Below are 13,732 nucleotides of genomic sequence, written 5' to 3'. Positions count from 1 at the left end.
ATTCTCTCTTCATCGTTGGCGTTTCTGTCACTCTCTCCCTCTCCTTTCCTCTCTAAGATCAACAAAATATGTATTTTTAAAAATAATAAAAAGGGCTATGATTTTGGATTTTCTAAAACTTGGCTGAACACCAGCTAATGTGGGCAGGGCTGTGCTAGCCTCATGTATCATATGAATAAACAACAAATATTTAAAAAGCTTTGTATGTTGCTCTTGAGAAGTCTAATGCCAATTTAATGTTCTTGCCTAGTTTGTAAGTATATTATCTTTTTGCCTGGAGACTCTGAAGCTTTTTCTTTTGTCTTTAGAATCTAGTGATTTTCCCCCCCAAAAAAATGTCTCAGAATTCATAATCGATAATTTTCTCCATAAATGTGGTGAGTTCCTTCAATACGTAAGTTTTCTTGCTTCTGGAAAGTTCCTTTTAAAAACTTAAACACTAGTTTTGTGCCATTGTTTTATTTCTCTAACTAAAAAATTCCAAGTATGTGTATGTTTAATTTATGTGCGTGTCTGTTTTCTATTCCTATCACATCCTCCCTGATCCCTTTTAAAATGTCTTTATCTCAGTTTCATTCTTTTGCCCGTTTACTAGCTTTCTTCCATGATTGTTAGTAGATTTTTATTTGAATTCCTTTTTCCTTGTAGTTTATTCTTCACTTTTTAGAACCGTGTCTTTTTTTCTCCAGTTACTTTTCGGAGTTTGAGCAATGCTTGCTGTATTTCCCCCAGGGTTTTAAAATGTAACTTCATTTTATTTCGATGCTTTCTTTTTTCACGTTTTCAACAACAACAACAAAAATCCTTCTTTGGCATTTGTGGGAGGTCTGGATCATTTCTTTGATGCTTTTGCAACTGTACCCAGTCTGAAAGAGTCTTAATGAAAATGAAATTGTTTTCTTTACTGAATGAATTGCGTTCAGATTTCAAAATGAACATGCAAAAGAATAAAATAAAATAAAGGAAGAGACAAATGAACATTTCTCACTTGAATGTGTACAGTGTGAAGATGATGAGAAATTTCTGCTGCCTAGGTATGTGCCCTGACCAGGAAATGAACCCATCACCATTTACTGTTTCATTAAAGATTTCTATGCTTTTTGAAAGAAAAAAAGAAAGAAAGAAAGAAAGAAAGGAAGAAAGAAAGAAAAAAATAAAAGTACTTTTCAACATTGAAATGCCTAGGACATACACTATCCCTAAGGAGAGAGCATAAATGAACAGTTAGGGTAGGTTGGAATGCTACACTATTCATCAATTGATTTACAACTCTATACAGTCAAGGCAAAACTATGCCATCCTGCCCTAACCGATTTGGCTCAGTGGATAGAGCTTCGGCTGGCCCTGCAGACTGAGGGATCCTAAGTCGATTCAGGTCAAGGGCATGTACCTTGGTTGCAGGCACTTTCCCAGTAGGGAGTGTGCAGGAGGCAGCTGATTGATGTTTCTTTCTCATTGAGGTTTCTAACTCTCTATCCCTCTCCCTTCCTCTCTGTAAAAAAATCAATAAAATATATATATTTTTAAAAAGGCCGATGCTCTTCACGTAGCATTACTCTGTCCATCATTCAGTTCTGAGTCAAATCATCAGCACATCACAGGCTCCTAAACTTGTGTAACCTTTGACTTGCACCCTGGCAGGTACCACTCGGCTCCCTGCGGTCGTGGGAGGAACCTTTAGACATGGAACGTGTGTCATATTAACAGGAAAGTTGCAGGGGAAGTTCCTGCTTGGCTCATGCCATAATATATTAATTTGTTTTGCCCAAACAAGTCACTTTAATTTGGGATTTACTCATTTTCCCTGGCCAAGCATGTTGATCCAACCTGATCTGGGCCACTCAGAAATAGGCCGTGCAGTTTGTCAGAACAGAGAGACAGGAATAAAACTTGTCTGTAGTCAGGTAGCTTGACTAATCACATAAGGAATTTGCTCTGCATTGATACACACCCTTTCTCAGAACTTAGTTCCTCAGATTTAAAATGAAGACAAAAAAGGCAACACTTTCCTTTACAGATAGTTTAATCAGTTCATTGGAAACCTGTCCTAACGAGAGTTAGATCTAGAGTAGCCAGATTATTATGATCTCTGAACGCATAATAATCTGGCCACTCAGAGAGTGTGTGTGTGTGTGTGTGAGAGAGAGAGAGAGAGAGAGAGAGAGAGAGAGAGAGAGAGAGAGTGTGTGTGTGTGTGTGTGTGCGTGCGTGCGTGTGTGTGTGTGTGTGTGTGTGTGTGTGTGTGTGTTAGAGGCCCGGTGCATGAATTCGTGAATGGATGAGTTCCAGCCAACCTGGCGAGAGGGAGGGGACATGGGCAGTTGGCGAACTACAACTCCTACGATGCACCGCGCTGGAGGCTGGGTCCTCGCCAGGGTGTTCCAAAGGCGCCTTAAGCAAAAAAAAAAAAAAAAAAAAAAATCACGCACATTTCCCCCCGCTTTTCCACCTTCACACAGACCTCCCCTTCGGGAGCACAGATCGTCTTATTTATTAGCAGCGCACGCTGGGAAGCGCGTCGAGTCGCTTCTGTCGTCGGGCACGGCGGAGGGCACGCGGAGGCGAGGTCCTCCGGGACGGGGCACGCGCGGCGGAGCTAGTGGCCGGGCGACTTGCACGCAGGCCGGAAGTGTGCGTGCGAGGGAGAAGGCGGGATTTGAGTGTCTGCGGCCGCGCGCTTCCGGCTCGCGCGTGGCGACGTCAAAGGACCCCCGGCAGGCTCTCCCACTGCCGCCTCGCGCGCTCTCCCCGGGTCCGAGAGGGACCCCGTGACGACATGAGCAACAAAGAAGGTGGCGTCTTGCGCATCCCTGGGCGTTATTTACCCCAAGGGGGTGGGTCTCCGGTTTTTTTTTTGTAGAATTTCCCCTCCGCTCCCGAGGGATGCCCTCGTCCTGTGCGGGCCGGGGGGCGGCGGTCCTGGTGACTCCCCCGACTCCCCGTTATTCTCTCTCCCCCCCCCCTTCCACCATTGAACAGCTTCACTTCCTTTAAATGCACGAGCTGTTTTTAAACACTTCAGTGGGGTGATGGTCCACCTCGTGCCAGATGAAGGAACCTATGGGGGGTGGGGGGGCGGGCGGTGGCCTGGCCGAGCGAGTTTTAAGGTTTGGGGCCGGGAAAGCGTCCGAGGCCCGGGCCCCGTGGGCGTCCGGCTCTCCAGGCAGGAAGGTGGGGGGGAGGGAGGGGAGCGGGGAGATAAGGGAAGACACAGATCCCGAGCGGTCGCCTCCCGGTGATGGGAAGGGCCTGTCTGAATGTTCTCTCCTTCCCCGTGTCAGGACACGGAGGCTTCAGGAAGAGGAAGCACGACACTTTCCCCCACAGCCAGCGGAGGGACGGGAAGGACGTGAACTCGTCGTCACCCGTGATGGTGGCCTTCAAAGGTGAGTTCCCTGGAGCGCCCGCTGGCCGAGGCAGAGAGCGAGAGAGGTCCGAGTGTGGATGTTTGTTTTGTGATTGGGTTTTTGTTTTTAAACCACACACACTTTAAAAGTTAACTAAATAGATGAACACATACACACCTGATATACAGTGAGTGGCCATATGATGATGATCTCTGAATGCATAATAATCTTGTCCGTTGTGCACAGAAGGAGAGTTTTAAGAGGCGCCTGTGTAGGTCGATTCCTTTTCCTGGGGTTGGGTGGTGCGGGGTCTGCTAGGAAGGTCAGGATGACAAAAATCTTGGTTTTCTACCCCCTTCCCTCCATTATGGGCCCACAGGTAAACGTTGGTGAATTGACATGAGACAGTGCCATCTGGCCAAAAATCATCGCGTGTCCCATGTACGTCAGCACCTACACACACTCTCACCTGTGCTGCTTGGCCACCCGAGAGGCGCATCACCAGGTGGTTCCATGGGTGTGCCATGCACGGCCATGTGTGCCCACTCTGTAATCCCATGTGCTGGACGGCTGTGCAGGCTGTAGGCTTGTTTACATTGTGGGCTATGTTACTAAGTAGAATGGCTATGGTGTCGCTAGGCAAGAGGCATTTTTCATCTCCATTCTAATCTTCCTGGAGGCCCGGTGCACGGATTTGTGCACATCTATGCAGGAAATTAATTAGAAGAAATATTTTTAGAGGCTGCGGAGGGAGTGGGGGGCTCCAGGGCATATCCTGGGCTAGAGAAGCTGGACCCCAGCAGTAAGCTAACCTGGTTGGAGCGTCTGTCCCCTGGTGGTCAGAGCACATTATAGTGGCTGGTTGAGCAGTCAGACACTTAGCATGTTAGGCTTTTATTAAATAGGATGGGATGGGACCACCCGTGTAGGTGTGGTCCATTGGTGACCAGGATATTATGTGCCACATCCCTATATATCAGGTGTGTATGTGTACCAGGGAGACACACACATATATACATATATACGCTGTATATATACATCTAGTTAGTTAATTTTATAAGTGTATGGTTTTTTTAAAATCCTCACCTGAGAATATTTTTTCCCCCCATTTATTTACTTATTTATTTATTTGATTTTATTTTAGAGAGAGAGAGAGACATGGATTGGTTGCCTTCCACATGATCCCCAACCAGAGCCAGGAATCAAACCTGCAGCTGAGGTACATGCCCTTGACAGGGAATTGAACCTGTGACCCGTTGGCCCCAGTGCTGTCGCTCTAACCTCTAGACTTCTGAAGACAGACTATTTTGGCTTTGACTGCAGCACTTTGCCCAGAGTGGGAACTCCTGTCTGTCAGTAAATCTTGGATGGATAGATGTGTGTTCACAGTTTCGTTATGAGGCTCTGCGTGGTAAAACCTAGTTAACCATATCTCTGTGCAAAGAAAGGATATTTTAGTTACCAGCAGAGTCTTTAATTTCCACGTTCTTTAAAAATAAGTAAGATGCCAAAACCGGTGTGGCTCAGTGGATAGAGCGTTGGCCTGCGGACTGAAGGGTCCCGGATTAGATTCCGGTCAAGGGCACGTACTGGGTTGCGGGCACATCCCCAGTAGGGGGTGTGCAGGAGGCAGCTGATCTAACTCTCTATCCTTCTGTCTTCCTCTCTGTAAAAAATCAATAAAATATATTAAAAAAATATATAAATAAATAAGGTGACGTTGTGTTCTTTATAGAGTAAATGAGAGTCGCTTTGCCATGAATAGTAACAATACTGTGTGATAGGCTTTACTCCCAGAATAATCACGCTGACGGTCATAATAATGTATTCTTAGCATTTCAGCAGGAACTTGATGCCAGACATGACAAATACGAGAGACTTGTGAAGCTGAGCCGGGATATCACCGTGGAGAGTAAAAGGATAATCTTTCTGCTCCATAGGATTACAAGGTGAGTGCATCCTCTAGCTTTTCTTGCAGTTGGATGCAGTTCTAACTCACTGCTGGAATATTCCGTGACTTGTCTTTTGAGCATGGGTCAGAGGGCGTTAGCAGCAGGCACATCTAGCAGTGAGTGTCGGTAGCGTGTGACTCTCAAGGAATTTTTTCCTTTATCCTTTCATCTCTGTAGGCTCCGTAGTGACATCTCATTTCTGAGGTTGGTGATTTGTGTTCTTTTTCCTGATCTGTCTGGCTCCGTGTCACTGATCTTAAAGGATCTGGGTTTTATGGCATTTTCCATTTTCCTACTTAAGGTGCCCCAACTTGTTTCTTTTGTTCTAGTTTCCCAAGGTGGAAGCTGAGATCAAAGACGAACGCTCCTCTCTAACATAGACACTGAGTGCTGTAACTTTCTCTTTTGGTCTCTAAGTACCAGCTAACTGCCTTCCATGAACTTTGATACACTGTTTTTCATTTTCATTCCATTCAAAATACTTTCTCCGGGAGACTTCTCGGCTCCATGTGGGTTTCTCATTCCCGCACTGTCCCTTGGAAAGTGCCCAGGCGCTGAGACAGGACAGTCCGAGGGCTCCTGTCCTTTTCCTCACCTCTCTCGGGGATCGCAGTCCCCTGCTGCCTGTTGTCCAACGTCTGAACCATAGTTTGTATGTCTTGTTTTTCTCTTTTTAGTTGTTTTCGATGGGAGGCTAATTTCTGCCCACGTTACTCCATCCTGACTAAAAGCAGACATATCCAGATGTTATATTGTTATGAACGTATTTTTTAAATTTAAATTCCTTATTGTTGAAAGTATTACATATGTCCCCCCCCCCCGCCCCACATTGACCTCTCCCTGGCTGCTCCCACCCCCATGTAATTTTTCTTACAGTTATGATTATACATAGAGCTTTGTGTACTTTTTTTCCCCTCCACTTAATAGTATGTCACATCATTTTCCATGTGTTTACATAGTTTTAATAAAGTCAGTTGTAGTTTTGACTTGGTATCCAAATACAGACAATATTTAGGTAGGCCCATGCTAAGTGGTAATTGGATCATTTCAGCCTTCCTCTGTAAAGCATCTGGCTGGAGTTCTAAAAGTTCCAATGTCTCGGTCACAGTGCCCCTGACATGGAGGAGGTACTGGCGGAGTCAGAAGTGAAGCTGGACGCGGTCAGACAGAAGATCCTGCAGGTGGCCCGGGAGCTGCTGGGGGAGGAGATGCATCAGTTCCACAGAGCCATCACGGCGGGTGAGGCCTTCAGCGCTGGCGTGTCACATGACGTATGTGTGCGCTGCATGAGTTTTAATGGCTGCTTGGTAACATACCATTGGCTTCTAAAAATTGGGACTGCTGAGTAGTAATGGAAAGGCAACCCAAAACATTTCATTGGCTTTATTTTTCTCAAAGTCCAGTGACAATCATTGATCGGTTTTAATAATGTCTGTTTCCTAGTAACTCTTCTCCATGACTTGATTCTTGAGTGTGAGGAGTGGACTCAGACAAGGGGCACTGATCTCCAGCAGGGGGGCAGAAGTTCCAGGTGATACTGGATCTTGGTGGTTATCACCATTTGCAAATTTTAATTGATCCTTGAACACGCGGGTTGGGGTGCCAACCAACACCCCCACCCCTGGCCATCAAAAGTCCATGTGTACCCCTGGCCAGTTTGGCTCAGTGGATAGAGTGTCAACCTGTGGACCAATCTGGGACCCTTCAGTCCCCAGGCAGATGCTCTATCCACTGAGCCAAACCAGCTAGGGCTCATAATAAGCCTTTAAAATACAGCTAGGTTCTTCAAGTTGAAGCAATAAGCATATTTTTTTTTTCTTAAAGTTTAAGTAATCAGTCAAATGAAGAGGTATCTAGGACTTAAAAAAAAATTTGCTGACAGATATTTTATTTGATAAAACCCAGGTTACTTACCATTAGCGTAGCATTAACGATACGATGCTTATGAATAGCTTGCTGTTTGTGATTGTTCAATGCTTGTTTTGGTGTTGCTCCAAATAGTTGTTCTCTTTGACTTGGAGATAAAACAATTCTGGCAGCGAACTAAAGGAGCTCTCTGCTTTTCCTCATTAAGAATAGTGCTAATGGCACGCAGAGCTGTTCCCTGCGGGGCCCTTGTGCGAGCTCAAACCCCGAGCATCCTACTCATAACTGAACAACAACAAAAGGTTAGGTCTGTTTTCTGCACGCTTCTTATCGGAGTCGATTACGGATTGTCCCAGGGGATGGCGGAACAAATGAGCGAATCCTGAGTTGCTTGAAATAAGCCACTTAACAGTTTTTTTGTGTGTGTGTGCCCTGTCAATCTTTTGTTTTTCTCTCATGTTGAAAAATTAACAGTTGGAGAAAATGTCCTATGTGTCAAAGAAAATAAATTATGTTTACACACACACACACACACACACACACACACACACATATTTAGTTAATGTTACGAGGATAAAAATTGTCATTTCATTTTCATACGCGAAGCTAAGTTCATACTCTAACTGATATTTTCATTCTCTTACCCAAGCGTGCGAATGATGGTTCAAGTGGACGTTTTGGGCCAGTTAGAGATATTTCGTAGCTACTGTTCTTTATGTTCATGGCCTTTATTATATCCCTAAGTCGAAGGTATAATTTTTACCACTTCTTAAGTGGGGGATTCAGACTCACACGAGTTGAGCAACTTGCCCAAGGCCATAAGCTAGTAGGGAGAGCCATGGATTTCATACCACATGGGTGCAATTTGCATGTTGAGAACCTAACCCCAGGTAAAGGCTTGTGTCTTGCTTAAACTTTCCTCCCCCCAATATTAAGCTGTTCCTTATAAACCCACCCACATTATAGCGCTGATGTTAGCACTTAACATATGCCTAAGCCAAAGAAGTCCTTATTCCTTGACAAACTGCCTTCATTGGATAAAGAATAGCGATCCATTAACATAACTTACCTATTACTTTTTACTATTATAGTGCATATTGGACTAACCTATTGGAATAATAACGGCCTCTTTTAATTGTGAGTTAATACATTGTAACAAAAACAAAAAAGCCCCACTGTATTCTAAGTTATATTTCTAACAAAAATTACTGCCTGTCGTTCTTATTTTAATTATTCTCAGTGTGATTCAAGTGTACCGATCTGTCATTCTGCGTCATCCCCACCGTGTGGGTTGGTGTTTGTACTTGACAAATGAGGATATCGGAGTTCAATGAAGCTGCTGCTATGAACGAACATTGACCTGCAAGTCATTGTGGGAACATAAATACTTTCAGTTCTGTTGGGTATCCAAGAGCCGGGGGCATATGGCAAACGGTTTTTTGAACGACTAAATGCCTGGAAAGAAAGTGCAGACATGAAATCGGAATTTATAATGGGACCTCTTGTCCGTTCACCTTTATAAGAACAAGTAAAAATAACCAGAAGCCTTTCATTGGGTTTCCTCGTATATATCCTAATAGAAGAACGAGGAGAAAAACAACAAATGACCAAAAAGCGGCCTACAAACCTCTCTCTCACTGGCAGCTGTTTCTGTAAATAATTCCAGTTGGACTCGGGCCAAGGCACAAGCAGAGGGGAAGGCATTGTTTGGTGGGATATGGCAGGAGGTTGAAATTCTTCACCTTGGGAATTAGTCGCTGAAAATAGCGGATGTTCTTTTCATCAGCTTGAAACATAACTTGTTTAAACATCCTTTAACCCACATGTGACCCAGAAATGCTTTCCAGTGCTTGGGGCCAGGTGGCCTTGAACTTTCTCCACGCTATAGCCCAAAACTTAACATGGAGTGGAAATGGCCACCCCATCTCTGCAGTAACTTGAACCAAACACACCCCAAAGACAACTTAAATAATGACTTAGGTATGCTTGGAAATGTAATATTTAATAACCACCCCCATTAAGAGATGAATTAAAAATATTTTATTTATCAGATTGTGGTGACATCGGTCAACATGAACAATCAGGCTTCACGTGTGGGTTTCTATGTTACAAGATCTGTCCATTGCACCATGTGCCCACACCCAAAGTCAGATCTTCTGTCACCTCATATTATGACTCCTTTTTCTCCCCACCCCTTTCCCTCTGGCAGCCGCCACTCTGCTGTTTGTATTCACAAGTTCCAGTTTTATGAGGGGAATCACGTGGTTCCCGGCTTTCTCTGTCTGACTCATTTCACTTGGCACCGTGTCCTCAGGGTCCATCCATGCAGTGCAAATGGCGCTGACTCTCAGCTGGTGGGCATGCACTGAGCTTTTGTTGAGCCAGGTGATGCGCCACTTGAAGTCTTTTTGACATTTTTTTCTTAATATATATATATTTTATTTTAGAGAGGAAGGGAGAGGGAGAGAGAGAGAAACATCAATGATGAGAGAGAATCATTGATGGGCTGCCAAACTCTATCTGCCGAGCCAAATGGGCTAGGGCTATGACATTCTTATTCATTTAGTTGTTTTCTTCAGTAACTTTCTTGGTTGGTTTTTCAGGACTACAGGAATATGTGGAGGCCGTCTCTTTTCAGCACTTCATCAAAACACGATCACTTATCAGTATGGATGAAATTAATAAGCAGTTGGTATTTACACCCGAAGAGAATGGGAAAGAAAATCAGACTGTAAGCATTTAAAACCATCTTTCACGTTTTATGGCGTCATTCATAGAAGAGTATGATGATTGTAGGCGGTGTACACTGGCTGACAGTGGTAGGAATATTGAGATGGTGGTGTTCTTTCTAAAGTGTGGGTTCATGGATCGCCCCGCAGGGAAATGCCTTTCTGACTAGTTAGTTAGTGGATGGGACAAGAACATTAATATTTTCTTAGGCAAAAGTTATTTTTGTAAATGACTGTGCAATGATGGTTTTCTGCAGTTTACCTGCCCTTCCTAAAAAGATGCCCTTCCTCTAACAGTATTAGAAACGAAGCATAGCGGACACTCTGTCATGCTGTAGTTTACAGGCGCCAGGGAATCAGGAATTTGGACACTTACTCATTTCTGTCAGTAACTAGCTGTATTCCCTCTGTTTCTTTTTTTTTCTCTTCTTTTTAAATATATTTTATTGATTTTTTACAGAGAGGAAGACAGAAGGATAGAGAGTTAGAAACATTGATGAGAGAGAATCATCGATCAGCTGCCTCCTGCACACCCCCGACTGGGGATGTGCCCGCAACCAAGGTACATGCCCTTGACCGCAATCGAACCTGGGACCTTTCAGTCCGAAGGCTGATGCTCTACCCACTGAGCCACACCGGTTTCGGCCCCTCTCTGTTTCTTGGACCTCATCTCATCTCATCCTTTACACTATGAGGACTGGACCAGCTGGTCTGGGACTACTTTTCCATCATATGGAGTGATCTTAGTAATTCCTCCATTTGACTGCCATTTCCTTGCTTGCTTCTCAGCAGTGGTGATTGATAGCAGCTAACATTTATTGAGTATTTACTTTGTGTTGGGCACAATGCCAGGAACTTGGTAAATATTATTTCTTCCTTTAAATAAACCTTTGAGGTAGGCACTGTTATCACATTTTACAGATGAGGAAACTGAGGGTTAGAGAGATGACATAACTTGCCCCAGGGCATACACCTTATGAAGCAAGGTGCTGGAAGAGGTGGGGGGAGATGGGTCAAGGTCATTTGGAAGAGTTAACCTCAAACCAGAGAAGGGACAGCTCACCACCTGAGACGAGGGTAGAAGGTAAAGATGGGTGTGGAGCGGAGTGTGCTTTTGTAGGCATGAGGCCATTGAGAGCTTGTGCCAGGTGACCTGGCCACACCCTGGCCATTGGCAGTAGGTCTGGGATTGAGAAGGGGGCTGAGGAGGTGATGATGGTTTGGAATAATGTCTAAGGAGTCAGGAGAGAGAATCATTTAAAATAAAGTGAAAGGATTAGTGAGTCATTTGTAGTGGGACAAACGACAGATGCAGATGTAATTATTATTTTTCAGCTCAGTGGGACTCGACTTGAATAAAATACTAACAAAAGTAGGTTTTAACATTGATTCAGGCTGTGTTTTTTCTGGGTGCGGTAGAAAAATAGGAGCCTAAAGCAACTGAGGAGGATGTAGCAAGAGAGTAATCAATGAGGATGGTCGGTGCTGAGTAGGGATAGGAGAGAGAAGGCTGAGTGGCTTATGAGGAAGGGAATAATCACAAACGTGGAGGGCTTGGAGATCTGTCATTTAAATAAGTACGATTGTCATGCAGTAAAGTAGTTGGACCTTGTTTGAGAATGCTTTAACTTCATTTTGTGTGTCTAGTGAGGTTGGAAATAGTCGACTTTATAATGACACAGTGTTAGATTTCGAAGTTATCGTGAACTAATTTCATTAAACTCCCTACCAGGCATGAATTCCTCTTGGAACATCACAAAGAGTCTTTAGACAAAGGAGCTCCTGGCAGGTCCTATTTAGAGAAGATGAGCATGGCTGATCGGCTCTTGGTTTTGTACCTTAGAGTAAGCACGGCACATGCATGCCCTCTCCTTCTCACCGGGTGTTTTCTCTCTGTCTGTGTGTGTGTGCTCTCCCCAGCCCTCTCCCGACGCTCAGGATAAAGAGCCGGGTCCCTGGAGGCTGAGGATCACGCCCGTGGACTACCTCCTAGGCGTGGCGGACCTGACGGGCGAGCTGATGCGCATGTGCATCAACAGCGTGGGCAACGGCGACATCGACACGCCCTTCGAGGTGAGCCAGTTCCTGCGCCAGGTGTACGACGGCTTCTCGTTCATCGGCAACACCGGCCCCTACGAGGTGTCCAAGAAGCTCTACACCCTGAAGCAGAGCCTGGCCAAGGTGGAGAACGCCTGCTACGCCCTCCGAGTGCGCGGCTCAGAGATCCCCAAGCACATGCTGGCCGACGTGTTCTCTGCGAAGACGGAGATGATGGATCAGGAGGAGGGCATTTCTTAGAACAGCGTCTCCCGAGAGAGACCAGCTTGGCAGACTGTAGCACTTGGCGTTGTGTTTGACTTTATCGTGGCTTTTACCTAGATTTTCAGTTTCCCTTTTCGGAATTACAAACAAGCTGTACATAACATCATCAAAAGGAATCCTTTTCTATGTCTTACTCATGGAAGCTTGCGTACAAATGTTTGCCTGGAGGCCGCTGAATTTTTGCGGGCTGAATTCCATCCCTGTTCTCTGTCACGTGAATGTGTCTGAGTGCACTTTCTGCACCGTTTCGCTTCACGAGGTGTGGGTTCTGAGTGCTAGTAGTTAGTGGAATCTAATCATACTTAAGGCGACGTGATACATAGAGAAGACTTTCTAGTTAGATACCCGGACTTGAGGTTTTTGTTTAAATTTCTTGGTGGTAGTGTGCCAAGCCTCCAAAATAGGCTTATTCCGTAGAACAGAATGAAAATGACTAAGTTATCAATATACTTGATAATTTTCTGTGGCATCCTGGTAAGAATTCACAGCATGTTCTGGCTGAGTTAGGCCACTTTGTATCCATACGATGGAATCGCCTTCCAGAAAAATCGACAGGTACCCAGATGTTAGTTTCTACATTTAACTTTTCGTGCTTTTATCACAGAAAATCTGATAGAGGATTGGAATTCATACTGTAATATTTTTACTGGTGTTTGAGTTGAGTTATATACTTGTACATACAACTGTACAGCTTTTAGTAGTGATCAGTTAGCAGTGTTTATGTTTTTGTTTGTTTGTTTTTTTTTGTCAATTATATTGAATTAGGCGTGTTTGGAGACTTCCCTATTCTGGCATCTATAAGACATTCTATTTAAGTGATTATAATGAAATTTTGACATTTTTGAAATACTAAGTTAACCCAAACCTTTATAGTTGTCTAGTTGTCGAGTTGTGTTAATCGATAGTATAAAAAGTTGCCAAAGAAAACTTATCCTGTACAATTCAGCAATAAGACAATTGTCAGCACGTTGGGAACCACGGCAGTAGTTTCCGGTTCCATGTAGGGTTGGCATTTGCCTACAGGAATTAGCTGTAGTTGTCCCCTGTGTTGTGAAACCGACCGGAGCATGACGCTGTTGGCCGGCAACCAGACGCTTCCACTGGGTTTTGTACGTTTTGAAAATCTAGCAACTGGATGTTATTTTTTGAAAGATTAACGGCTCTGTTTGTAAGGGCTGATTCTTTGAAAGTGTAATTTCCTTCCAACAAATGACCTAGAGGAAAATAAAACACAGGCATGTCTAATAAATTAGGTTTGTTGGATAGCTTGTTTTGGTGGTAGTGAGTTTTTTTGTTTCCCTGTTCAAAGATATATCGCTGAAATGTAGTCTCATGACATATTTTTGTTTCTTCTGCCACTTGAGGTTAAATTTATGTTCAAAGCAAAATATTTTACAGATGTTTAAAACTGAAGTCTTTGAATAAAATATTAAAACAAAGTTAATCTTTTTTTAAAATATATTTTTAAAAATATATTTTATTGATTTTTACAGAGAGGAAAGGAGAGGGATAGAGA

General features: G+C 44.0%; 1 protein-coding gene across 2 annotated transcripts; it reads left to right on the top strand.

Moving 5' to 3' along the window:
* Positions 1–2,520: 2,520 nt before the first annotated feature.
* On the top strand, positions 2,521–13,441 carry TSNAX (translin associated factor X). 2 transcript variants are annotated; one of them, XM_045581118.1, is made up of 6 exons: positions 2,521–2,834; positions 3,282–3,386; positions 5,182–5,296; positions 6,408–6,538; positions 9,769–9,896; positions 11,815–13,441. In XM_045581118.1, exons 1-6 carry the CDS (start codon positions 2,777–2,779, stop codon positions 12,190–12,192), a joined length of 915 nt encoding a protein of 304 aa, XP_045437074.1. In that variant the 5' UTR covers positions 2,521–2,776; the 3' UTR covers positions 12,193–13,441. The 2 variants fall into 2 exon arrangements, with proteins under 2 accessions (XP_045437074.1, XP_036292218.1); XM_036436325.2 differs by having other exon boundaries at positions 2,600–2,792.
* The last annotated feature ends 291 nt before the right edge of the window (positions 13,442–13,732 follow it).

Source organism: Pipistrellus kuhlii, unplaced genomic scaffold (genome assembly GCF_014108245.1).
Source record: "Pipistrellus kuhlii isolate mPipKuh1 unplaced genomic scaffold, mPipKuh1.p scaffold_m20_p_135, whole genome shotgun sequence".
Classification (NCBI taxonomy): Eukaryota; Metazoa; Chordata; class Mammalia; order Chiroptera; family Vespertilionidae; genus Pipistrellus; species Pipistrellus kuhlii.
The sequence above is the reverse complement of the archived record's forward strand: the minus strand, read 5'-3'. Positions and strand labels throughout refer to the sequence as shown.